A 27,529-nucleotide genomic window follows, 5' to 3' on the forward strand; every position below is an offset into this window, starting at 1 on the left:
GTGATGCTATAGAAAGGAAACAGCAGAAATTGCTTTTTTTCCCTTCACCAAGAAACGTGAAGGCAGAGATCAAAAACCACATTTTTTCCCTTCTCGCTTGTCCAGTCAAGCTAACCTTCACGATGCACAGTGTTTATCGGTGGGAAACTGCCAACTTCTAGATGAAAGACAGGGGTGTACTCTCCTGTTTTTCACCACCAAGCTGTGATTCTTCTGAAAGGTATTAAAATGGAGGGAAAACAACAACTGACAACTGGTCACTCACTGGGATTGTTTTTAAGGATTCGAGACAGACTATAAGTAATTCAGTGAGTCACTCACAAAGACCCTGGCTCTGTGCGTTTGTGGCCACAGCATTTGGGCAAGCCAAAGGTAATCAGCGCCACCAAAATGCAGAGCAAAACTCTTATCAGAAGGTGTCATTTTTCTCTAAATGCAATTTTTTTTTATCACTCATCTTTTTTTTTTTACATCTTTATTGGAGTATAATTGCTTTACAGTGGTGTGTTAGTTTCTGCTTTATAACAAAGTGAATCAGTTATACATATACATATGTCCCCATATCTCTTCCCTCTTGCGACTCCCTCCCTCCCACCCACCCTCCCTATGCCACCCCTCTAGGTGGTCACAAAGCACTGAGCTGATCTCCCTGTTCTATGCGGCTGCTTCCCACTAGCTATCTATTTTACGTTTGGTAGTGCATATATACAATTTTTACTGGAGCGTGATGACATAGTGAATAACTTAACATGAATTTGCATAATACAATACAGCTGTTAATTTATGAGCATATTAAAACACAAGGTTTTGTAGTCCGGGGCACTTAAAAATCTTACACTTTTGAAACTTTCCCTCCTGTTTGCTGTTTATTTATTACTTACTTAGTGTTGCCGGATAAAATACAGGTGTCTGGTTAAATTTAAATTTCTGATAAACAACTAATCATTTTTTAGTATGAGCATGTTTCATGCAGTATTTGGGACATACTTCTATTAAAATATGATTCATCGTAGATCTGAAATTCACATCTAATTGGATGCTTGTTTTTTTATTTGATAAATCTGGCACCTCGATTCTTGCTTCATGAACACCTGAGCCTCTATTGGCTCCTTGCTGGCAGGGCGAGAGGGACTGTGTGCAGGGAAGGGCCTGATCTCTGGCCCTTGGTATCTTCATGCAGAGTCAAAAGGAATCAGATTATAGAAGAGACAGTGCAAAGGGGGAAACTGAGGCAGGCAGACAGCTGTGCTTTCCTGGCAGCACTGGGAGGAAATGAGCTATGTTTTTCAAACTTGTTTGACCACAACCCATCATAAGAAATATAATGTATAATTCACCCCAGTATACACATACCTATGTCACTGAAACAAAAATCTTATGAAGCAATAAGTAGTCTTCTACTTGTGATAGAAGACTCTGTCTTCTATTCTGTTCTATTTCATTTTTTTAAAATTCTGGGCTTAATCCCCTAAATTGAATTCATAATTCCCTAAAGGACCATAGCCCACATTTTGAAAAACACTGGGTTAGACGGTTACAGGTCAGGAAAGTGAATGAGGAGATTTTAAAAAACTCCACTTTACGAATGAGGAAACATGTCAGATCAGTTAAGAGACTCTCCAAGTCCATTTCACTGATTTGTGGTCAAACTAGGAATAAAACTTAGGTCTCCCAACTCCCAAGCCTGTGTTTTTGGTTTCATTCTACCACACTTTCTAGCATCCATTTTCCTGTTCTCCAAGTTATAATCCACATTCTGAGAGCCGCATTTTGGGGCTTTATTTTATCTAATTATATTACATCTACACCATTTTGTTATCACTTCATATTCTTCTAAAATTTCCAAGATTTATATAAATTTCTGATCTAAACTGACTATGTCATTGCTTATGACATCCATCTGACTTATATCAACATTTAAACTAATTCATCTTGGTACTTACCCTTTGATCTTGAGCATCTTACTGCCCCCCTGACCCCAGTCTTGTCTAGTGAGACAAGTGCCTCAGGAGATCTTTACAGTGCCTCTTCCCTGTGCCCACCCCTGGACTGGCACTGTCAGAGATATAAGAGAAACATAAGAACAGTAACTATTACTCGTTAGCATTTGTTCTCCCTAATCTATGAAGTTGATAGAGTATCTATTATGAATATTGCCTTTTATAGAGTTGAGAAAACATTGGCTCAGAGAGCTTAAGTGTCTTTCTCAGAGTCACACAGCAAATACAGAACTCGAGTGTTCTTGCTCTCTTACACTGTGTCGTCAGGACCTGGAGGTCTGTTAAGCTGAGATGCCTGCAAACTGGCAGGAAAAAGACCTCAAACCAAGAGATATCATGTATATTGTCTATGTTTCTCACATGCTAAGTCTATATTTTCAGAGCACATACAGAAGTTTCTGGAACCTTATCATTCAGCTTACTATCCTCTCCATAGCCACCCACCCCACACTTTTTATTTTCTTGTTGTAACAGACAAATCTAGAGAAATGCACGGTCTCTGAAGCACCGTTCCCATTCCACCTCTCGCGAGACTACAAGAGTGCACCTTGGCTTGCAGCATCCACATTCAGGGACTCCCTCCAATATTTCTGTTAGCTCAGCAGTCAGTGAATTTGCGCAGGACGTCGGTCTGGCGCTCTCCCTCCACCCCGCGGGATGAGCTTGCCATTTGGCTTCTCCTGGTCCCAGCGGCGCCTGCTTGAGCTGCCAGTAGACAAGGTGGTTCTGGCAACCCCACAGGGCTTGGCGCAGGGGAGTCGCAGCCACCCCTCCAGGGAGGTGCGAAGCAACGATGCCCACAGCAAGACCCACAGACAGAATTCTGCAGGTCCATGGCCCTCGTACCAACTGATCTTCACCCATCCTGGATGGAGCCAGGCTGATGGCTAAGAGCACGGGCTCTGGGTCAGACTCCCCACCTCAAAGCCAGGCTGAGCCCCCAAAGCAGCCATATGACCCTAAGCTTCACTTTCCTCAACTGTAAAAGGGGATAATAATCATATCTGATTAAGTGAGATAACACGTAAGTACTCAGCACAGAGCCTGGCACCTAGTGGCCCTCTAGAAACATTTGTTTCCATTTTGGTTGTTTCAAATCTTCCCATTATCCACATCTTACGGATCATTCCAGAAACCCTAAGTGGCCACATGTCCCCTCCGAGTGTTCCTCCCCGCCTTGCCGCCAAGCCCGTACTCTGCCCAGGGTCTCAGCATCTGCTCCCCTCGGAAGAGGGCCCCTCCCCTGCCACCCCTGGGTCCCTCACTGCATGGTTCCTCCGAGTCCCCCCCACTTTCAGCTCAGAACTTTTCTGCCCTCTTTCCTTCCAGCAAAACTCACTCTTTCAACATCCCAGTTGCCAAGACACTATTTTCTGCTAGGGACCAACAAAATGATAAAATTACCAAATCCGAGGACTTGGAAGGATTTCCAAGGATCGTTGGTTGATCCCAGCAACCAAGGCTGGAATGCCCTTTCCCAGGCCCTGCCGGAGGATGACCCTCCAGCTCACTCCAGGAATGCGGGCACACCTCTTCCATCTCACATGGCTGGACCAGACTGCTAATCCACTGATCCGCTTCCCTATAGCTTCCACCCATGGCTTCAAACTCTGGGACCACATAAAATAACCCTTTTTTTTTTTTTTTTTAATTGGAGTATAGTTGCTTCACAATGTGTGTTAGTTTCTGGCATGAGACCCAAGCGGGCTTTCTAGGAGCATCTTCAGGGAGAAACCAAGCCAAAGAGCTGGTCAGGCCTACCAGAGAAGCGGTCAGTCCAAACTGGCTGGCTGAGGGGCAGAACCCAGGGCACCAGCCTGGATGGACCCGGGGAGGCCATACGAGGCTACAGCTGCAGCAGCGGCAAGCACTCCCCGAGGCCTGTGCGGCCCAGGCAGCGTTAAGTGCTGTCCACGAACCAGGATCTCTGCCAACTACAACTCGATGGAGGAGGATTAGTACTGTCCCCATTTTACCGGGTGAGAAACTGAGGCCGACGGTTAAGTTGGCCACGGTCACACAGCTGGTAAATGGTGAGACATCAATTCAAACGTGGGCAGTATGGCTCCTGTGTGCTTTTAAGCTCTGTGTCACCTTGGCTTCCAGGGTGGAAGTTTGAAGTGGGAAGCAGGGGGCAGACCCTGGAAAAATTCCCCAGGCTCTCTGCACAGAGCTAGACTTTCTATAGTGCTCCAGAAGCTGTGGGCTTGGGCAGTGCCCTGGGAGGTTAAATGAACAGCGCCGAGCCCATACTCAGCCTTTATCTTGCAAGCCTTCCCTCGGGTATAGCGCAGGGTCCCCAGTGATCCCAGGGTGAACCACTGTGAATCAAAATGCAAGAGGAAGATGCTCTTCCCCTGCGCTTTCCATGGCAGAGCTCAGAGGCCTGGGGGAGCCCAGAACCCAGGTCTCACTTCCACCCCCCAACAGAGACTAGAGTTTCAAATCCACACATGCTGAGTGAGACGCCAGAGTGCTCGGCCCAGAAGGCTGACCGACAGTTCTGATGACCCCGGCCAGAGACTGGGTGCATTTTCTTTTGACTGCATTTCACTTTTTTCAACTCGTCTGGCCATTATTCTTACAGGAACCCTCAGGACCAAAGGCTCCTTCCCTGGCTACATACATATAAAGCCTCACCCTGTGTTTCCCAGCTTCATTCGCCATAAATCAGCTTTCAGGGCCTCTGAGCCTAAAACAGTCACCTAATTATAAAACACATGTATGATTATGACACGATCCTCCCACTAAGATTACTCATCAGAAAGGTAACCCACAGGGATATTGAGAGCTTTCTGAAATGTGTTCCAGACGTTTTTACTTTAAATCCATATCATTGTTGCCATATTTTAAATTTATCTTTTATAAAAGCCACTGGGAAAATAAGTAATCTGAGGGGTCCCAAAGATCGGAGCAAGCTGACCAGGCCACCCTCGCCTTGACCTAAAAGATTCTGTGGGTCACAGGCCCTCTTGGAGCTCAGAGGGCAGCGGCACTCATAAAAGGAATGGTGTTTTTTCATCAGGCGGTTTTTCTCAATTTTACAAAATTCAACTCCCCAACCAGAAACCCAACCCTCCCTAGCATTAGTCTAAGTTTTTGGAAAGGACTCTCTCGTCTTCACTGGGGCAGCACTCACAGCGTCCTGTGAGCTGGGCCAAGCCAACAGATATCAGCACGACTTCTGTGGAAGGCAACGGCTCCATGTGGGGTTAAGAGGCCTTGAGAAGATCCCGAGGGCGCCCCTCCTTTTGCTGGAGTTTAAGTCCATTTCCTCCTGCCAAGCCCTTAGCAGAAATTAAGAGCAGCTTGGCACCATGCTATTTTCAGTAAACTTTGCAAATATACTCACTGGTCTGACCAGGACCCTCGGGGGTGGCCCACTTTGGCCCATTGTTCTTTGAGAAGAATCCAGAGCCAGCTGGGGGCAGCGAGAGAAGGCGGGTCAGCAGCCTGGGCCGGGGAGCCACCACCCTAAATTCAACTCCAAAGACTACAGGGCAGAGCAGTGGCTGCCTGTGGGCCCAGCGCCTCCCCAGATGCTTAGGGACATTAAAGGTCAAGGCCAAGGAAAACAATAAGGCAGAGAGTCCCCATACGTAACACATGAGAGCAGGTGCCACAGAATTCTCCACTGCTTCCTCTCCCTTCCTGGGAGCCTCGGGGTGAGACTGGGCCTGGCCAGCTGGAGCACCCGGCTGGCACCCGGGGGGGACCGTGAGGTCTCTGCGTGGCCCCCTCCCCATCTCCCTGGTCTGGGTTTAGGGACACTCAGGACGCACTCAGGTCCCCCCTCTTGCTGGATTCTCCCAGCCGGCCCCTCACGTGCTTCCGCCTGGGTTTATGTCCCGCCTTATGAAGCATCCGTCCCTGTTCCCCTGCCACGCCTGCACATCCCCGAGCGTCCTGCTGAAAGAGGAAGGGAAAAGCCCTCCTTGCCTGTTTGTCTTTACTTGGCCTTGTCATGGCCTCTGGAATTGAGGAGACGGGTCCTTCGATGGGCCCTATGAGCCCCTATTTCTGCCAGGCTCCACCCTCTCTCTGCCTACTGACCTAACACACAAACCCTGCCGAGCCTCAGCTTTCTCGTCTGTAAAATAAAAACTCAGTGAGATGATCCGGTGAAACTCACCCCAGGCCGCCCCACAGAACTGGGTCAGTAGTACTCAGCGTAGCTGCGTAACTTCACCCGCCTAGAAAGACAGTGCTGGTCTGCTCTCTGCCCCTCCCCCCACGCCGGGCTCGCCCTCCTTCCCCGACCTTGTCCCCACTTCCCCGCCCCTCACTCAGGGCCTCGGCTCTGGGGGAGACAGAGACCAGCGGCAAGGGCAGCAGCTGGCGTCTGGGGACGGGGCGTGTGCCCTGTCCCGGCACGCCTCTCCCCTTTCATCAACGCATGCATGGGTCCGGCATTTACGGGCAGATACACCAGCTCCAGCGCGAGAGCCGCCGGCCTCCCAGACCCGTCTCCTGTGCGGCGGCCCCTGGCCCTCGCGTCCTCCGGGGAGCCCAGCCTCCTTTGTCTGCTGGGAGGTCATCCCACCACCCCTGGTCCTGACCCCTGGGGTGCAGGGCTCTGAGGCTCTCAGCCCTTGAGCTCCTGGGGGCCCGACATCACCCCATCATGGTCAGGAAATAGGGCCCCCCCCACAGGCCTTGCCCAGCTCAGCTGTGCCCACCCTCTCAGGGCTGCTTCCCTGTCCCCCGGGTGCTGTCACAAGTCCCCCCACCTGGTCCATGGCTGTGGACTTGGCCCCAGGCTCTCTGCACCTGCGATCCTGCAAAAATCCCTCCAGCCAGCTGGTCCCGCCTCCCTCAGGGTCTCCTTGCGCGACACTGTCACCTCTGGTACCTGGAGGGACCCCAGTCTGTCCCCACCTTAAGGTTAAGTCCTTTTGAGAAGCCTCACTCCTGTGCAGGGGGAAATGCAGTCAGGCTGGGAGGCTGATGGAGGCCGTCTGACACAAGCGGCGGACACGGAAGACAAAAGAAACAAATGATCCCTTAAGATCCACGGCCAAAACAAATTGCCGTAATTAACACGTGCCACTGCAACCATCTACGGGCTGAGATGCAGTTGGCGTGAGGCAGAGGCATAAACCACAGAGCGCACGCACTCCAATAAAACGGCCGTAAACGGTGCGGCTGTGAGGGAACTCGGCTCAGTTTTGTTCCAAAACCTTGTTTAAGTGCTTTTAGTGTTCCCGTGTGGAAGAACACAAATGCTTTTTGAAAACTGCTTCAGCATAAGCCTCACCTTCCCTGGGAAGCCTTTCCGATCCCCCCAACCCCACCCCGGGCAGGAGGGGTCCTACGATGGCCCCTCCAAGCTCCCAGGGTACCCACGCTTCCCTCCATCAGAGCCTCAGCAACGGGGTGTCCCCTGGGCTTCTCTGCCTCTGGGGACCGAGAACTGCCCATCTCCACCCCACCCCTAGGACCATGTCGGGCACACAGCAGGCATTAGGTGACGGCCAGCTCAGCAGAATGATTGTCAAGGCATGGAAGGGGTCGTTTGTAAACATCAAGGGGACCCAGAGGTTGCTTAGGGGACCCTTGTAGGACAGGGGAAATTCTTGAATGGAAGGGATCTTATTAGCAAGCTCCCGAAAATAAATAAATACTAAAAATAAAAGCATAAAGGTAGGAACACATTAAACAGAACCTTTCTTCATGGGAGGGCGGGTGGGGAGTAGTGACTTGCCCTCATGTGGCCACAGTCACCCTTTTGGGATTTGTTCCACATTAAAAGAACAGCCCAATAGCAGAGGTAAGGAAACCAAAAACGGATAACGAACGTTAGGCCCAGGGTGGGGACTGGGTGGAAGCCCCCCCCCCCCCCCGGGGGCTGAGCGGCTCTGTCCAGATGAGGAGCTGCCTGCCATAGGGGGCGCTCCTAACTGAAGCCTTTGTTGGATGCTTGGAGGAAAGCGGAGGGGCTTGGGCTGGGAGCACTCATTCCATTCCAGTTCATTCCATGAGACCCTCCCCATTCCATGAGGGATGAAGCGTGCAGGTCTCATTTCAGGGAGGCCTCCCGGTGACCTTCTCTCCCTCCCTGCAGGCTTGATGGGGCACACGAGGGAAGGAGGATGGCATGCAGTAGACGTTATCTCTCCCCACACCCACCCCACAGAGCTGAGCCTTCCTCATCCGTAATGTGATAAGAGGGGCAGGATGTGCCAGGCCACTCCTGAGAGGCCTGGTGGGGACCACCTGCAGGCCAGCTGGCAGGAGCCCGGCCGTTTGTCCTTGGCAGCCCCCTTCACCTGGGGCCCCAGCCTGCACCCAGCAGACCAGAGGCTGAGGCTTGAATGCCGCATCTCAGCTACTCTGAACGGCAATCAGCCCGCAAGGCCCTGAGGCACGTGCCAGCTGTGATTTAGTAAGTCTCCTCCCACCCCCAATTTAATTTAAAGGAAAAAAAAAATTTCCTTCCCAAGAACCTCATTCTTATTTATCCAAACCTACTCCAACAGCTCCCAGAGAAAGGGAAGCATGCTTTTTTGTGTACCCAGGCCCACAACGGTGGGGAGACTCATGTTAGCTATTACTCTGGGGCCCATTTTTATTCACTTTGCCACTGTCGAAGTCACTCTGGCAAGGAAGCCTTTTCACTAAAAGCCACCAGCTGCAGAAAAGGGGACAAGGCTAAAAGCGCCTCGGGTGGAAGAGGTGAGAAAGAGGTAGGAGGTGGCCCTCAGACAAACCCCAGCTCTCCCAGGGCCTGGTCGTGTGGCCTTGGGCAAGCCACCTGAGCTCCAGAAACCCCGTCTCCTCCTGTGCAAAGTGGGATCTTGTGAGGACCGGACAAGATGATGGGGAGGTGCTCAGCTCGGTTCTTGGCAGATGGAAGAGTTGAGGTGGGTCTCCACGGACCAGCCGCAGCTCAGCTGTAGCCCCTGCTGCATCTTCTAGGGTTTATCTTCCAGTTTCTTCCTCCCCTGATGACAGGAGTGGGGACTTCTCACCAGCAGCTCCCCCAAGGTGGCTCCCACTAAATTCTTAATTCTCATCGGCACAACTGTTTCCATCTCTCCTGGGATGACTCCAGGCTTGCAGCTTCTGCTCACAGGGTCACGCGTGTCCCAAAGCAGAAGAGTTACAAACCGAACTTCCTAAGAAAACCCCCTATGTGGCGCTTACGAGGAATCCTCACTACAGCCCTCAAGGTGTGGTTTCTCCCCATTTTACAGATGAGCAAACTGAATGTCGGCATGGCTTTAGTAACTTGCTCAGTGTCTTCCAGCTAGATCTGATCAATTCCACATCTCCACTCTTCCCTGTTTACAATTCTGCCTGCTGGTCATGAAATTCAAAATCTCAGGGGTTCATTATTTAAAAAAGAGTAAATTGCTCTTTAGACTTTTTTTAGAACTTCAAAACGTACTCTTAACTAGAGTTGGGTTTATTTTAAAACTGAGCTGGCTTAATGGATTTTTTAAAGAGTAATAAGTGAGGGGGAACTTCCCTGGCAGTCCAATGGTTAAGACTTGGCGTTTTCACTGCCGAAGGCCCGGGTTCAATCCCTTGTCAGGGAACTAAGTTCTTGCAAGCCTCGTGGCATGGCCAAAAATAAACAGTTAAGTGAGAATTTCTGTATGGGCAAAAGTGAGGGCCGGTCACCTCACCTCTCTGGGCTGTGGCTGTTCAACGGAACAATGCGAAAGTTAAATTCATGTCACGTCCAAGTCCCTGCTCTTTTCTCCCAGTCATGTGCCAGCTGAGAGCACTGGGCGACACTTCTTTCCCCTAAACTGGCCAACAGATATACCTCACTTCCTGCATTTGTTACAATCTGGTACCAAACACCACTTAAAGCCTCTGGATATCGTTCCTGGGAAAGGAGATTTTTTTTATTTTTATTTTTATTTTTATTTTTTTTGGCTCAGGCCTAGCCCTCCCCGCTTACATCCTGAGCTGTAAAAATGGACTGCGCAGGCAACAGAGAATTTAAAATGAGCTGGGGGGAAAAAATCCTGCTACAATAAATCGCATCACAGTGGCGATCTCTATCTAACCAGAAAATTCTCAGCCCAGACAATGGCTCATTTATTTCCAACAATATTCAATACAACAGAATTCCAGGCCAACAGAAGGATTTCTACAGGTTCTTGGAGTTGGTTGTAAAGGGGTATAACCTACATAGAAAAGAGAGCTGTTCAATTATAGATTCCCAGGCGTGAGGGAGACCTTTGTAAAAAAATTGTAAGGTGGTCTGCTGAAAATGTGGCGTCTTCCCCGGGGAGCATCTCACCTCCTGGCAGTGCAAGGCAGAAGCACCAGGCCCTGCCTGGGGAGGGCGTTCAGGTGAACATCTGGGTCGACGTGGCTGCTGGTGGGATGCTGAGCAGAGCCCACTACCCGAGGCCCTCAGATGATACATTTTATAAACATCCAGGCAGGCAGCCTCGCAAGACTCCTGGGCTTTACAAATACATTTAGATTCCATGGTCAGCGAGACCATATTCTGAGCATAGGCGGGAAAAAGGCAGCAGGAAACAGGAGGGCAGGGAGGGGTCTGGAAGCAGCCTTCTAAATTTAACATGCAGTTGCTTTTAGGCCAAGTGGATGAAAAATAAATTCCAGTGCTTAAAGCTCTTATCTTTGTTTACCATTTCCCCAAACAGTAAGTGACCTGGACTATGGCTTTTAGACTGAATTATCAACCAAGATGCACACAGGAATGAGGGATGGGATGCTGGGGGCTGGGCCAGGGGGATAAATAGAGCAAGCTGACCGCTCGCTCTCCACGTTCATGTGACATTTCCTCGGCCTGGCAGAGTGACGGGGATCTGATGTCACAGGCTGTCCCTGGGTGGGCCAGGGCACAGTCATGATGCGTCAGACCATCCCAGACATGGAAGGCACCATGGAGTCATCCACCTCCTGTTGATGAGGAATCCATAAATATCCTACAGCGACCTTTTCAGATGCTCAATAACAGCTTCTGAAAATCTCCAGTGGGCATGGGGCTTGCCTGCTTATCGTTACGTTCTAGTCATTTGAAAATGCTTCCGTATGTCCAGTCAAAATCTTTCTCTCTGGGACTTACTGTTGGGCCTGACTCCACCCTCAGCACCTACATCCTTTTCCTTTGTCACGTGCCTGCCACTCAGACAGGTGACAATGCCCTCATTTCTCCCCTTGGTTTGCTCTGTTCTCCTGAATTCCTTCAGTGTGACTCACAGAAGCATGTCGGTCCCGCCTCACTCCCTCTGGCTCCATCCCTCTCTCCCTGCCCATCCCTTGACCCCGTGGATGCTGGCTTTGGCCTCACTTCCCTCCCCCAGCTGACCGACGCAATGGCCTTTCCTGTCCCTCTGCCACCTTCCCCCAGGCAGCCCTCACGGCTCGGTGCTCAGCTCCGTGTTTTCCTCTCCTACCTCCATCCCAGAGCACTCACGCATCTCTGTGGGCTGAACTGGACGCCAGCCCCTGCTGGGCCCCCCAGCGCCGGCCTGCCAAAGCCGAGCTCCTCCTGCAGGAGGGCAGCCTTACCCAGGTCGGTCCTGTCTCCGTCTTTCTTCCAGCCCCCCAGGGATGAAATCTGCAGATCGCTTTTAGGTCTTCATTCCCTGACCCCTTATATCCAGGGATTCACCTCGCCGGTGAGTCATCCTTTCTACCAATGACTCTGGATGTTACTCAGAACTACCTTGGGAGCTTTTACAATCATACTAATTCCTGTGCCCAGTCCAGACCAATCAAAACGGAATATTTCTAAGTGGGGCCCAAGCATCAGCAGGGAGGAGCTGAGAGCGAGACTCATGGCTTGCAGTGCTCCCCTCTTTCAACCCCTTTTCCCGCTCTCACAGCTGACAGTGTCATCAGAGCTCATCACTTTTGCCTGGACTCCTGCTGTTATCTCCTGTTTTATTGCCCTATTCCCCCAACTCTTCCAAATACCCCTCCATGTCAACATCAGATCACAAAGTACCATTTTCAGTATGTTACCTCTGCTCGTCAAAAACCTGCAGTGCCTCCCTCTTATCAAGATAACAGATCTTTGAACAAGTAGATGGTTTCCCGAACACATAATAAGTTGTAGGTATGGGACTGTACCTTATCGCCCCTTTCCCTTTTTTCCTTTCCCCCCAACACTCGGCTAAGTGCCTGTCAGGTACTGGACGTCTATCTGAGGAGTGAACAAAAAATATTTATCTGCAAATGAATGCCATACACTCTCTCCCCAGTGCAGAAAACGGGCTGGGTGCCTTAACTATCATTTACTTAGGGGCTTATTTCTTTAAACCTCACATATAATCAACTGTGGACGATCCATGCTAATGGAGAGAACCGAATCCTAAATATTACAAGACAGCAGATAATTCAAAAACTCGAATCTAGTTGATTTGGGAACGTGTTTTATGCTTATGAGGGCTTATGTCTGGTAATTGAGACAATTTTAAAATTAGGTAATTAGACGTGTCTTATTTTTTCCTATCACCATCCCCCCACCCCCTGCCATACACACTATAGGAATACCTAACGTAGTTCCCAAAATAATACACTATTTTTTCTCTCAACCTTTTCCTGAAATAGAGATGGTGGTTACATTCCAGCACACTGGAGGGGGCAGGCAGAGGGAAGAAGGGAGGAACTCACAGTGACAGTAAATAGAGGGGACATGGGTGTCAACGAGCTGCCTTTCAACTAATTCACCGTTAAAATTTAGGCAGTACACACACCAGTTTGTAAACTGTTCACAGTATCTACTAAACCTGACCACACACATCCCCTGTGACCCAGCAATTCCACTCCTAGGTACATACCCAACAGAAACGCGACTTACGTTCACTGAAAGCCGTATACAAGAATGTCCCGCTTTATTCATAATGGCCCCCAAACTGGGGACAACGCAAGTGTCCATCCACAGCTGGAAGGATGAACAGATGTGGAATGGACACACTGCAACTCACACCACACCACCGATGAGTCTCAAAGACACAGCAGTGAACACAAGAAAGCAGATGCAAAAGCCATCGTACTGGATGTTCCATTTACATAAAGCTTTTTAAAAGGCAAGATAACCTCTTGTGTTAGAAGTCAGGATACTGGTTACTTTTAGGGGGCTATGACTGGAAGGAGTCATGGGGGGACTTCTGAGGGCTGGAAATGTTTTGCATCTTGATCTGGATGCTGGTGACACAGGTGTGCTTTGTGAAAATTCACTGAGCACTACACTTTTCTTTGTGTTCTATTTTTCGGTGTGCATGTTATTCTTCCAGAAAATGTACAGAGGAAAGTAAGGGAGGAATGAAGGGAGGGGAGAGGGGAGATAAAAGGAGAGAGGGAGCGCAGTTTAGGCAGCAACGCATGATGGAAAACCCTTGGAATCTGAAGATCTGGGTTTAGTTCTGACTCTGCCATGTACTAGCTGTGTGACCCTGGACGAGCCACTAACCTCTCTGAGTCTGTTTTCTTCATCTATAAAATAGGCAACAAAAATGCCCTAGCTGCTTCACAGTGCAGTTGTGAGGACCAAACGGTATAAGGGATGTAAAAATCCTTCAGAAGGCAGTACAGTACTGCAGGAGGGGAACTACCATTGTTATCACAGATCTCTGCAGACAGGAATTCCAGCAGAGGGTCAGCACCGTCAACAGAGCTGAACCCAGGGCCGTTGGCGGGGAGGGCTGACACCGTGGTGTGTGGGTGTGTGGTTTATGTTCTTTTATTACATCTCCTCAACTAATCCCTTAATGGCCTGGGCCTCAGAGTACAAGAGCACCTGGAATAATCCCTGTGTTTATGTGATATGGGTTCTGTCTCATTCCTTTGAAAGTGGATATAAATAGATGCCATACACACTCTCCTAATTACCTCTTCTAAGGTAGGGATGCCCGTCTACATCTAAATCTGCCACATTCCTTAGACCAGCACACAGGACTGTCTGGGCATTGGTTAGGCAAGCCAGCCATGTTGAGAGAAAGGAACCCGCCCTATGCCATCCCTCTCGGGTCGCCCCGCCCCACCCCCTTCCCCCATTGCTTCTTGCTCCAGGCCTGAAATAACTCACTCAGAACATCTATGGATGTCAAAGCTGAAGAGTCAGAGCTGGAAGGACCCCAGCACCCCAGTTTAAGAAGTGGTCTGTGAAGAGCCCAGGCCCGGGGACTGCAGGCTTTTCTCCCGGGTCAGTGGGCAAAAGGGCAAAGCGAGAGTTGCCAGGTTTTCCACGGTAGGGTTTCATCTAATAGTCTGTGTTCCCCAGAGAAGGAGTGCAAGTGGAAACCTCGATTTTTCCCATGGCTGTCTTGCCCCCGCTGTCCCTCGGCTGGAACCCCAAGTCTCACGGGACTGCGAGTTCCCAGCTTCTAGTGGGCAGGTGAGGGCAGGCATGCCCCCGCCCACTGCATGCAACACCAAGTCCAGCACGTGCAGGTGAGCACCTAGCAATACTATCTGATGCTTCTACTTCTTGGGAGGAACAAAACTGAGGCCACCCCCCCCCGCTTCTATTTCCTTTAGGAAAATAAGAAAATATTAATTTTTCTATTAGGTCCCTGAACCTGCAGGAAAAATCTTTTTGAAAGAAATGACATTTTAATTTTCTTTTTCTCATTTAGACTCCATATCAGCACACACCCAGTGTGAGGTGTCCGTGTAGGTGTGAGTGACTCAGTGTGTGTGTGTGTGTGTGTGTGTGTGTCTGTGTGTAACTTGCAGAGAAAATGGCACACAAAACTCCAAATGTAGCAAAGTGAGATTAATAGGCGAGGGCAGTATTTCCTACTTAAAAGTATTTATCAGTAGATTTTTCCATAGAGTTCCCTTAACCATCAGGTTTAGCTGCTGCATTTAAATATTGGTTTATAGAGCCTAAACTAAATGATAGAAAGACTAAGAGACCAAGAAACTTAGAAACAAAATTAGCTGTGACTGCCCACTGAGAACTCAAATATAGATGAAAAAGTCTCCCTGAAAATCAAAGAACTCTGGATTGAGAACATAAACCACAAGGCAAAGATTCCGTTTGCTTTTTTTGTTTCTATTTTCCCCAATATTTAAGAGTTAGTCAGTATTTCCCAGTATTAATTATTTTCAACCTTCCAAGAGTACAGTTACTTGTTTTACAGAATCGGTCCCAGCTGAGGTGAATTCTATAGCACTGTATGATTGCTTTCCTCCTTGACACATCCTTACAGGACAGTTTAAAACGTAGAACAGAGGGCCTCGTGATGAAACGTGCTCCCTGCCTCCAAATATGCGTAACCAGAAGTACTGTCTGCTTGTCTGGTACCTTAGTTTCCGGAGACCTTTCACCTTAACCATCTCATTGGCTCTGCTCTGAGAGATGGGTGGGGAAATATCATGACCTGGAACTTAGAGACCAGGTGACCTGTTGATGTTGCCTTGGTGACTGGCCCAAGGCCAGGGCTGCTGGGCAATGGATCCAGGACAGAATCCCTGGCAGGACCTGGTGACCACCCCGAGGCCTGGCCCAGGTCAGGGAGCGAGGCTGCACGGGCATCCTCGTTGTGGGGAGAGGCAGATTGATTTTAAGGTTCCTCCCAATTCTAATTCTGGGGAACATGGCCTGTGCTACAGGCTCCCAAGAGAGCCCTAGGGGATCCATGTTTAACATTATCTTTTGGAAACCCAGACGCTTAAAGTGCTTACTGGCTTGAAATACTCTGCTCAGACCTCCTGAGTCCCCCAACACTCCAGGCAAGCAGACCCCCTTGGCCCTTACCAGCACAGACAGAGGGCCTGGCATGCCGAGGGCGACAGCACAGGGAGGGCTGGCACAAAGCTCAGCCCCGGCTCCCGGCCTCCTGCCTGCAAGGACGCGGCTTCTATTTAAACATCTGGCGTGAGCTCACCAGCCTTTTCTTCCAAGGAAAAGCACTTTCTTGACTAAACTTCCCTTTCTTTCCCTTTTTCACTTCAAATAAAGTCCACTCCCACCCCCATTTTTAAGTGTTAGCTTTGCTGGACGGCAAAGAAAAATACGCAGCATGCATACGGCACACCTACCTTTTCCATTTCATTTCTTGACGGCCACGCCCCCCATCAGGTACCATGCCCGCTGCGTTCACTCGCGTCTGCCCCGGCCCAGGTCGCCCTGAACAGAGGCCTTTCTCTCTCCTGTGCCTGGAGTGCTGTTCTCCATCCTCCAAGATGCCCCAGAACAGCAGCTCTCCCAGTCAGCCAGCCTGACACAACCATTTTAAATTCTTTAACACATCTCAGAGTCTTTACATGGGCTCTTCCACACACTATTGCTATTTCAATTTCTATTTAACACCTTGCATGTTTTTAAATTTGTATTTTCAAATTTTATTTTTTCAGAATAGCAATTAATAGTTATTCCAGTTAAACTGATTTTTTTTAAAGCATGAAGAAAATAATTTATATTTCTTCCACCAAGGAGAAAGTAACCACTAATACAGATTTAGTTCTACTTATATAGGTATCTTTCTTTTTCTTTCTCAAATTACAAGATTACATCATTTTCTTTTTTAGCCTGCCGATGTAGTGGATTACATTGATTGATTTTTGAAATAGCCTATCATAGCTAGAAGAAATCTCACTTGGCTCTAGCACCTTAACTTCTCATGAAGGAAAACTTTAACCTGTACAAATTGTCAGAATAGCTGAGAACCTGTGTACCCATCACCCAGCTTCAACAAATGGCAGCTATGGCCCCTCCGGTTTCCCCGCCCTCCCCCACTGCCATTGTTTAAAAAATCCCAGACATCGTATACATGTCATCTGCAAACACTCCAGTATATATCTCTATAAGAAAAGGGCTCTTTTCTAAAACTTGACAACCAGGGGCTTCTCTGGTGGCGCAGCGGTTAAGAATCCACCTGCCAATGCAGGGGACATGGATTCAACCCCTGCTCCAGGAAGATCCCACATGCCGCGGAGCAACTAAGCCCATGCGCCACAGCTACTGAGCCTGCATTCCAGAGCCCACGAGCCACAACTACTGAGGCCACGTGCCACACCTACTGAAGCCCACGCGCCTAGAGCCTGTGCTCCGCAACAAGAGAAGCCACCACAATGAGAAGCCCGCGCACCGCAACGAAGAGTAGCCCCCGCTCGCCGCAACTAGAGAAAGCCCGCGCGCAGCAATGAAGGCCCAACGCAGCCAAAATTAAATTTTAAGAACTTTTTAATGCTTTAAAAAAAAGCAAAACAAAACAAAACATGACCACCATACTGTCCTCACACTAAAAACCGAATGAACCATAACTTCCTAAGTGCACCAAATATCCACTCAGGGTCCAAGGTCCCATGATTGCGTTATAATTTTGTTTTTAGATTGGGTTTGTTTGAACCAGCACCCAAACAAGCCCACCTACTTTTCACTGGCCTTTCTTATTCATCATAAATATCCCCGTTTAGACATCACTTCCTCCTGGCAGCTTCCCTGATCCCAAATGCCGGGATGTGTGCCCCTCGTCTGCTGTCCCACAGCACCTGTGCCCACCACTCTATAACCTGAAGCCCCTGTTTGCATCCTGAGACGGACTGTAACCTATCCTAGAACACGTCAGCGCTAGCAGAGTGCCTGGTCAACAGTAGGCACCAACTCTGCAGGTGAATGAATAAGTAACAAATGAGTTCCCACACAGGACTGCTTCTCCTCCTCCCCGCAAAAGCCCCTTCTGTAACATGACCCACGTTCAGTACAATGACTTGCTCAGAAGTCTGTTTCCCCACAGAGCGGAGACGTAGTCATTCGGGGATCCCAAACACCCAGCCCAGCACCTGATACCAGTGGGTGTTCCCTGAGGGTTTGGCTTTTCTACTCCACATTCTACCTGTGTGACTTTGAGCTCACAGCCTTTCTTCTCTGGGTCTCACGTTGCTCATCTCTATAATGAAGAATTTGGATTCAAGATTTCCAAGGTCCTTTTGGGTTCAGTTTGTGATTCTGAGCAGCAGCCCCGCCGCGCAGGGAGTCTCCATTTGCCATACGCTTGCCGCCCTCTGCTGGCAGGATTGGTGCAGGACCCGCCCCCCGCCCCCCACCAACCCCGCTCCTATCCCGGATTTTCCTGAAAGAACTATAGGCGGGCAAAAACAGGTCCCCAGGGGTGAACTGGTGCGTGAGTGCATGGGGGCTTGAACTGCATTGCCTCACCTGGATCTGGTTAAAACGTAGAGGCCTGCGCCTTCCCCGAGCCCATCCATCCACGCCTCCAGCAGAGAGGATCACTGGGGCAGGTCAGACGGACAGACTTATGCAGTGGTCTCACGCCCTTGGCTGCACAGAACTAGTACCCAGGCCCCCACCTTAGACCAACAATCAAACCCCTGGGGGGCAGGGCTCAAGCATCCTTATATATTAAAAGCCACCTGGTCACTTCTAATATTCGACCACATCAAGAACTGCTGGACCAGCACGCTGATGTTGATATGTGTATCTTGAGCCCAAAGATAAGAAGTGGTGAAAAGCTCATCTGGGGAAAATAAATGAAGACTTGACTTTATAATACAAATTTCCCTTGGCCTAGCTTTAAAAGTTCTCTTTCAAGTACTGACAGCTTCCCAGCCAATTTTGTCTAAGGAACCAATACCATTGACTCATTTGGGATGCTACTCCCAGATCTGGTTTCTTTTTCTTTTTGAGATACATTGATAGTTCTATATTTTGGTGCGCAGTACCACCGTTTTGTTTTGTTTACATTTCTGCATTTGTTAAGACTTCTTTGGTTGCAGATAACAGAATTCAGCTGTCACTAAGTTAGGTCAAAAATGGGAATTTAGGGCTTCCCTGGTGGCGCAGTGGTTGAGAATCTGCCTGCCAATGCAGGGGACACGGGTTTGAGCCCTGGTCTGGGAAGATCCCACATGCCACAGAGCAACTGGGCCCATAAGCCACAGCTACTGAGCCTGCGCATCTGGAGCCTGTGCTCCACAATAAGAGAGGCCACAACAGTGAGAGGCCTGCCCACCGCGATGAAGAGTGGCCCCGGCTCACCGCAACTAGAGAAAGCCCTCGCACAAAAACGAAGACCCAACACACCCAAAAATAAATAAAGGGAACTTACGGGAAGAGTACTGAGATGCCACCCACAGGGCTACCTGCCAGGAGCAGATGGCAATCAGGACACCAGGAAACGGTCTCTGTCTTTTGCCTCTGCTTCTCCACACATCTAACTCATTGCTTCTTTCTCATGGCAAACGTGTTTTCTGCTCATTAATCCACAAGGCAGAACATGGCCACCAACAGATCATAACTCACCCATGTTCAGCTTCCACCTGCTGGAGAAAAAGTCCTTTTTCCTCTGTCTCAGGTCCAAATTCCAGGCTGGTGCCCTCATATCAGAGGCCCACTCTTGGTCCAATCAACCATGGCCTGTAGGGCTGACTATATAATTTGTCGAACCTGACGCAAAATGAAAAAAGCAGGGGAAAGTGCCATTAACAGTACATATAGGGACTTCCCTGGTGGCGCAGTGGTTAAGAATCCACCTGTCAATGCAGGGGACACGGGTTCGAGCCCTGGTCCGGGAAGATCCCACATGACGCCAAGCAACTAAGCCCGTGCGCCACAACTACTGAGCCTGCGCTCTAGAGCCAGCGAGCCACAACTACTGCGCCCACGTGCCACGACTACTGAAGTCTGCGTGCCTAGAGCCTGTGCTCCGCAACAAGAGAAGACACCACAATGAGAAGCCCACGCGCTGCAACAAAGAGCAGCAGCCCCCGCTTGCCGCAACTAGAGAAAGCCACATGCAGCAACAAAGACGCAACACAGCCAAAAATAAATAAATTTATTTAAAAAAAAAAGTACATATAAAAGTTCTATCTTCTTTCATCTCTCAAATTATCACAGTGGTTTTTTAATTTTCTATTTAATACCAGTCTAAGTAAAGAAAACTCTAAATTTTACATTATTAGCACGAATTTTACCACTCATCTCTGGATCATGCAACGCCACAGTTTTAAATGTTAAGATCAGAGCATTTAATGCACATGCAGAATCACTGAATTACATAATTTGTATTTCGTGACTCACGGGACAGAAGAGACAAAGACAAACCAAATTATTGATGACTGGAAGGAGGATGAGAGGGTGCACCAGGCTTCCCCAATGGGGCTCGCCCTGGGGGGCGGGGACACGGGGTGGGCTGGGAGAGCCCTGCTCTCTCCTGCCAGCCACCGGGCCCACGAATCCTGGGGCAGTGTCTAGGGAAGCGGAGCCAGGCGTCCCCCCCCCACAGGCCCAGCCCCCAACCCACAGTAGGCTGTGACCCTCAGAGATCTTTAAACCTCTCTGCCAGGACACGTGTTATACCTGGACCAGGGGTGGGCAGATGCTTGCCCGGGGCGACACAGCCATGGTGCTGCCAGCCCGGGGCAGGGACGGTTGACATGTGCCCACCCCGAGATGCTTCAGGGTGAATGCACCCCATTCCTACCCTCTCTGTGCCTGAGCCCAGGCCCCTGCCGGGGGTGGAGGGCAACCGTGGTCAAAGGGCAAAGCAGAGACGGGTGGCCGGGCTGGGCCCCAGGCACAGGGGCAAGACAGCAGGCAGCTGAGAACCCATCCTGGGGAGGCGGCCAAGGTGGGACCACTCGTGGGGAGGCTCCAAGCCCCCAGCACATGTTCCATGGTCCCCTCAGACACTCCACTCCCAAAACACACATTCAAAGATCATGACGATTAAGAATCTCCAGATGGCAACCCACAGAGCATTAAACCCCAAGCACAGGGCCCCTCTCCTTGGCCACGTGTTTATCAGGCCCGCCCTCGTGGCCTGGGATGGAGGTGGAAGTGTAGGGTCGAAAGATAACCTTCTAAAGAAACAGTTCCCAGAAATGAAGATGGAGAACGTTGGAAATCCAACTGTTTTCATTTTTGCCCTTCAAATTTGTAAACATTAGACTGCACATGTTCTCTGCAACTGGACTTGTTTTACTCAGTATTTTATGCACGTTATTAATGGCCAAACTACATTGATGGCTAGACTCTAATAGATTAGCTATTTACCAGGGACGTCAAGCCTCCACGTGTCCTGGCCCCATCACTCTCCCCTCTGCCCCTCCTGTCCCCGCATAAGATACTGTGTATTTTATGCACATCACTAATGGCCACTGGAATAGAGCCTACGCAGGTCAGCCCTGTGGCAGCTACTGCAGGGCCCACAAGATGGACTTGCCCCCAAGTGCTGCCCCCTGCTGTCCTGAGAGGGGAGGACAGAAGCAAGCCGACCTCCCAAACTGAAGACGCCTCTTTGATCGGCATTAACTGATTTAGAAAGATGAGGCTGTCACCTGTCAGGCAGGTAACTTCACTCAAGCTCTGTTGGGAGTGGGGAGAGAGGACGGGAGGATCTGGGGGAAATCCTTCCTTGGGGAAAGTAGCAGAGCAGCTAATAAACTTCTATAACCCCACCCTAACTCATCCCACTCACATGGGAGCCCACATCCAGTTTCTCAGTTCACCATCACCTCCTCCTCAGGCCACGGGGTGAGGGCCAGAGAGTGACAGGGTCACCCCAGTGGAAGTCATCGAGGGGATGCTAGGGCTCCCCAACACGGGGTGCTGGAGCTGTTCTTCTCCACACCTTCCTCCCTAGTACATGCTGGTAAATCAACATTTACCAGCTTTTTACAACCTGATGAGTGAAAACCAAAGCTCATGGCTTTAATTTGTATTTTTCATCATGGCAACTCATATTTGTTCTGTCTCCTTATTTCCTTTGACCACTTTTCTGAGGCGTTTGTTTTCTTACTGATTTATTGTAGCTCTTTGGGGGTTTGTTACCATTGATCCTTTCTAGATGTGGCAATTTTTGTTGCTGTTCTTGTTGCTATTTTACTATTGGTCTTTTAACCTTATGATGTGCCCATTACTACCATGTGACAACCTCTCTGAGCCTCAGTTTCATCATCTAAGAGATGGGGGGAGAACAGCTGTTCCATTGGTTTGCTGGAGCATTAAGTGTCAACAAAAATAGTCAATAAACAGGGCCATTCCCGGTGGTCCAGTGGTTAAGACTCCACGCTTCTACTACAGGGGGTGCGGGTTTGATCCCTGGTCAGGAAACTAAGATCCCGCATGCCATGTGGCACAGCCAAAAAATATAAATTAAAAAAAAATAATAATCAATAAACAATCAATAATAAGAACAGAAAAGAGTTTTACTTGAGCCAAACTGAGAACTAGCCTGGAAGCCCACTTCCCAGATTACTCTGAGAAACTGTTCTGGAGAAGCAGGGTTTTCAGCCCAGTTTTATATCTTCTCAGAACAAGGAACATTAAACGGGTCAGGGTTACATTTCTTCAAGGTTAAAAAAAAACAAACAAACCACAAAAGAGACCAGCACGTACACGGCAAATCAACATGGCCTTGGCACCTGGGAAGGGAGACTTATCATTGAAGAAGTGCAAGCATTGGCGTCCCAGGAAGAGAGGCATTTAATCTCTATTTTTAACATGGACATTCTTTACTCCTGGTCAGTGTGCCCTTTCCTTTAATAATTAAAGCAGATGTACAATGTATGTTTGGTAAGCCACCAACCGGCTATTTTAGTTAGCATAAAATTCAAGTTAACTCACGTATAAGCCAGATTGGCTTTCCTCTATCTCAATATGTAAAACTCTCTTTCCTCACAAGGGAGTGTGTACAACATGTAACCTGCCAAACCTTCAGCTCTCGGTAAATGCTAGCAGTGCAGCTGCTGCCATTGCTTTATTACAAACTCCTCTGACACTCAAAGGCCCCGCAGTCCCAGGCCTGGCCTGCTCATCTTCAGTGACGGACAGCGCTGTGAAACAGGCACAACAGAATATGCAGAATATTCCGTAGAGTGCTAATCTAATGCAATTTGCGTAGTATCACTTTTCATCTTGTGGGTTTCCATGTAAGTCTTTGCAAACATTGGAGCTGGGACTCTGAAGTTAGCAGAAAAGACAGAACACCGTGTGACTCGGTCTAACTCAACATTCTGTGTCACCACCCCTCCATCAGCCGGCCCCTGAGTACTGCAGCCTCCAGAAAGGCCTGCCCTACCTGGACATGGTGATCGCAGAGACCTTGAGGATGTACCCACCGGCTTTCAGGTAAGTCTATACCCCAGGGCCCCTGCACCCCAGGACCCCTTCCTTCAGCATCGCTGTTTGGAGTCCTTGTTAGTCCTCAGTCTGTCACCACCTGGGTTATGAAGAATGTTGGACCCAAGCTCCTGGAGATCGAGGTCTGACACTTGGGTTTTTTTAATCCCCTGGGGCACTGGACGCCATGCCTGACATAGGGTCACCCTAGCAATAAATGTCCGGCCTATATTCCTATATGTTAACCATGTTTTCAAAGTGTCATTGGTCTTTTCTTAACATGACCTTCCTCCCCAACCCAAGCCGATCTCTTTGACCTCCTAGCCCTTAGATGGCTTTTGCTGTTCCCCTGGTCTGTTCATTCATTCATTCACCAACTATTTATTGAGCATCTGCTCTGTGCCCCGCACTGGGAAATCAGCCAAAACAGATAAAATGCCAGCCCTTGGAGTTGATGTTCCAGGGGGGACTTCCAAGGCCTGGGACGCTCCTTCTTATTCTCCACACTCCACACCCGTCCCCTCCTCAGAGCTTCGATCCAAGACTCACCACTCCAGGAAACCTGGCCGGCCTCACCCGTTCCCTGCCTCTCCTCCCCCAGCACTTTGCACGCTAACTCTACTTCATATTATATTTTTGGATAATTCTCAGCTGCTCTGCAACATTTCACCAGTGTGCAGTCATCCGGTCACACCAACCTGTAGGTGCCTTGAGAGCAGGAATCAGGCCTTCTGCTTCTTTCAAATTCCCCCAAAACAAGATGTTACCGAACCAAGCTGGTTCGCCCCACGCATAGCGGGCCAAGTGCTGAGATGCTGAGGTTGTCAGCAGAGAAGAGATACATTCACAAGGCAGCCAAGCGCGTGGACAGGAGAGCACATCTCAAATCTGCCTCCCCGATGGCAAGGGGCGCGGGGTATTTATGGGATAAAGCTGTGGCGTGGTGGGCCCTGGGAGCATGGGAAAAGGTAATGATTGGAGATAAGAAAAAGGTGAGGCAATCGTAGTTCTGCACAGGTGCAGCTAAGCTACAGGCTTCTCCATAGAACCCAAGTTCAGAAAACGCCTGCCTTAGCGTGTTCCGAGGATGGAGTTTTGGGCCCTCTGACGTCAAGAGGTCACCGAGCGAACACTCGCGCATGCCCAGTTGGAGGGTCGGTGGTCTTAATCAGTCTTAACTGGCTCAAGCTCCAACTAGACACAGCTGACTCCAAGCTCCTGAAAAACAACTTCGGCAAACATCTTATTGTTTAAGCTACGTGACGCTTGCAGGGCACGCAGCCGTTTCCGTAGCAACAATTAAAGGGAGCTTGATCAATGAAGGCAAGTTTAATGGGTCTGATGATTACTCTTGGTTTCAGAGGCATCCCATGGAGCACAGGGTCTTCACTTAGGTCCCCAGGCCCTTAGAGAGTGAAACATTGCCAGATTTCAGGTTCTAGAAACAGAAGCGACACAAAGCATTTAACTGTATATCATAAATTCCACTCTGCATCTCTATGAAGTAATGTACCACATAAACCATATGGAGATAACTTTTGCCATTTTAAAAAGAGAAAATGTGGATGATTTGTAGGTATCTCAAAATTATATTCCAAACCGAAAATATCATAGAGAGTGTGGTTGTAGATATTGTCCAAAATGTTCAGACCCAGAGCCAATACAGAGAATTCCTGGGGTGTGAGTCAAATCACATCGTCCTCAGGCACACACGGTTTCAGTCTCCTGGTCTGGGAGCAGACAAGGAACGCCAGGGCCTGCTTCATTGCTCTCCTGACGCCAGCATTAAGACCTGATTCCACAGGCCTTCCCCGACTTCTTTAGGAGCCTCAGAGCAAACTGTCATCCAATCTTTGTTTTTGAATGATTTATACCAGCTTCCTTCCAAGGGAACTGTGGGCAGCTGCTATACACGTGAAATTCAAAATAAGACGTTCAGTGATAAAACAGAACAAAGGCTGTTTAAAGGAAAGAATCCTTTACAGGACCCCAGAGATGGCAATAACTGGGGTCAGGCTTGGTGCCTGAGACTTCTGGCAGAGAGGGAAACCAGCTGAGTTGAACAGTCATATTCTCTAGTGGGAGGAAAGTGTATAAATTGATCAAAGACACATCATTTCCTGGATCTAAACTCAATCAAGAATTCATCACATGAGACCTTGTATAGATGATATGTTGAGAGACAAAGTCAGCAGTCTCTTCAACCCCAAAATTCTGCAGTCAATTCTCCTTCTGACCCTTTGTAAACAGCAAAGCGTAAAAGGAAGTCAGTGAAGGCATTGCTCTGGGGAACCAGGGTGCTCGTGATCTGAGAGTATCTGGAGGGCAGGACAGGACAGAACAGGACAGAAACCAGAGTATCTGGATGAGTTCGTTAAAATTCCCAATAAAAATATAGAGCCAGTGCTCCATAATGACAGAGCGAGTCTAGACATAAAGTCAAGACAGTCTCGGTCCTGCCCTTAGTTTACTGTGTGATCTTGGGAAAGCTCCAGACTGTTCTGGGCTTGTTTCCTGTGTGTTCAGAGGGCACACAACACCTGCTCTGCCTACCCCAGAAGTGTTGGGAGAATCAGTGGGACAGTAGATGTAGAAATGTAGTACCCCCGCAGGCAGTGTGCCGTGTAAGGTATGAAGTAAAGAACAAGAAGCACAGAGCTTAGAGTTGAATGGCCTGACCCCATCTGGCTCCAGTCTCGGGAAAGCCACACTCTCCCTTCCCCATACCTACTCCACTGGTGTTTTTAATCATATCACTCTGCTGACTTCTGTTATCAAACAACAGAAGTGAGAGAGGCAAGTCATCATTATTCTCACCCAGACAAGAGGCCAATTCGCTTTGGCCCTGGGCATAGGATTTGGGGGTGAACATAGGGACAGTGAGAATTTTATTTTTTATTTTATTTTACTTTATTATTTTATTTTTTCTAAGACTTTTTTTTGATGTGGACCATTTTTTTAAGTCTTTAGTGAATTTGTTATAATACTGCTTCCGTTTTATGTTTTGGTTTTTTGGCCACGAGGCATGTGTGATCTTAGCTCCCCAACCAGGGATCGAACCCGCACCCCCTGCACTGGAAGGCAAAGTCTTAACCATGGACCACCAGGGAAGTCCCATTACTTTATTAATTTTTAAAAATATTTATTTATTTGGTTGCACCAGGTCTTAGTTGTGGCAGGCAGGCTCCTTAGTTGCAGCAAGCAGGCTCCTTAGCTGTGGCATGCCTGTGGGATCTAGTTCCCTGACCAGGGTTCGAACCTGGGTCCCCTGCATTGGGAGCACAGAGTCTTAACCACTGCGCCACCAGGGAAGTCCCTACTTTATTATTTTAATCTTAGAAAAATGCTTGGCTTTTCCCAAACACTGACACACTTGACACCTTTATCCATAAAAAACTCAACATGGCCTTTGTGGAAAACATAACAATTCTCACTGAAGTGTTATTAATGTCAATCCAGGAATCCAGGCAGTATAATTCAGCAGATTTTTCTGGCTTTGTATGCAGTCTAGCCAGATAGGAGGCCCAACCACTTACAGAAGGGAAGCCCCCATTTTCCGGCTTTTAGGGGGTCTTGCATCCAGGTCCAAGCTATTTCTGGTAAAGATGAAAAAGAAGGAAGTCAAAGTATATCCTTACCTGATTGCTCAGAGCTGAGGTTGCACACATCAGAGCCCCCTGCCTGCTCTGATTTGAGCGGGAGTGTTTTGTGACTAGCCCCAAGCACGTAGTAATTGCATTAGTAGCTTCAGATCTGAATGGGGGTCTCACAGCCCTGGCCTTTCATGTTCCTGATATATTAAAGGCTCATAATAGAGTGATGAACGCTGCAAGGGGCTGCTGGTACTCTTAATTTCTTTTATAAGCAGGAACAGGTTATAACAGTAATTAGTATAATAACTCTATCTCCTCTGAGATATCTAGGGAAGCCGAGTCCTGCAACCCGAAGTAAAAGCCATCCTAGATTGTTTTTAATTTTTAAAATATTTATATTACCAAAACGATATGCTTCTACTTAAAAAAAAAAAACCTAAGAAATACAGAAGGATCCAAAGAAAAAACTGGCACCCCTGGTACCCTGCCATCCTCCACCCCAGCCCCATCCCTTAGAGGAGGTGATGGTAGAAGTTTAGGTAAAAGTTGGTAAAATAAATAATCTGACCAAGATGTTTTCCTCTCTAGTAGCAGTTCTCCATAGCAACACAGACAATGAAGGGGAACAGATTTTCAAACCCAAATGTCCTGTAGGTAAAGCGAGGGGGTGTGTGCGGGGAAGAGGTCCCAGTGGGAATGGGAAGGAGGAGAGGTGGCCGGGGGAATAACCCTGCAAAGCCTCCACTTCCAAGGCACCTGTGCACCGCAACACCAGGCATAATATGGGCTCTTCAGTCTTGATGGGTGGCTGAAGGAAGGAATGGGGGAATCTATAGAGACCGCAGGGTCCAGAGCAGCATAGGGTGAATGGCCCAAGAAGGGATGGGATGGGGGGTGGGTCACTATCCTGG

General features: G+C 48.9%; 2 protein-coding genes across 4 annotated transcripts in view; one reads left to right on the top strand and one right to left on the bottom strand.

Moving 5' to 3' along the window:
• TBXAS1 (thromboxane A synthase 1) overlaps positions 1–27,529 on the top strand; it is a gene marked incomplete at its 3' end in the record, with an annotated part of 154,446 nt that overhangs the window by 122,019 nt on the left and 4,898 nt on the right. For both annotated transcript variants that reach the window (XM_081244942.1, XM_081244941.1), the window contains exon 10: positions 22,943–23,034. In XM_081244942.1, coding sequence (XP_081101068.1) covers positions 22,943–23,034 — 92 coding nt within the window. The remainder of the gene's footprint in view (positions 1–22,942; positions 23,035–27,529) is intronic.
• The window catches only part of KDM7A (lysine demethylase 7A), a 273,273-nt gene that overhangs the window by 103,749 nt on the left and 141,995 nt on the right, over positions 1–27,529 (bottom strand). The window lies entirely within an intron of this gene.

The sequence above is a fragment of the Mesoplodon bidens genome (genome assembly GCF_964165515.1).
Source record: "Mesoplodon bidens genome assembly, chromosome: 9".
NCBI classification, from domain to species: Eukaryota; Metazoa; Chordata; class Mammalia; order Artiodactyla; family Ziphiidae; genus Mesoplodon; species Mesoplodon bidens.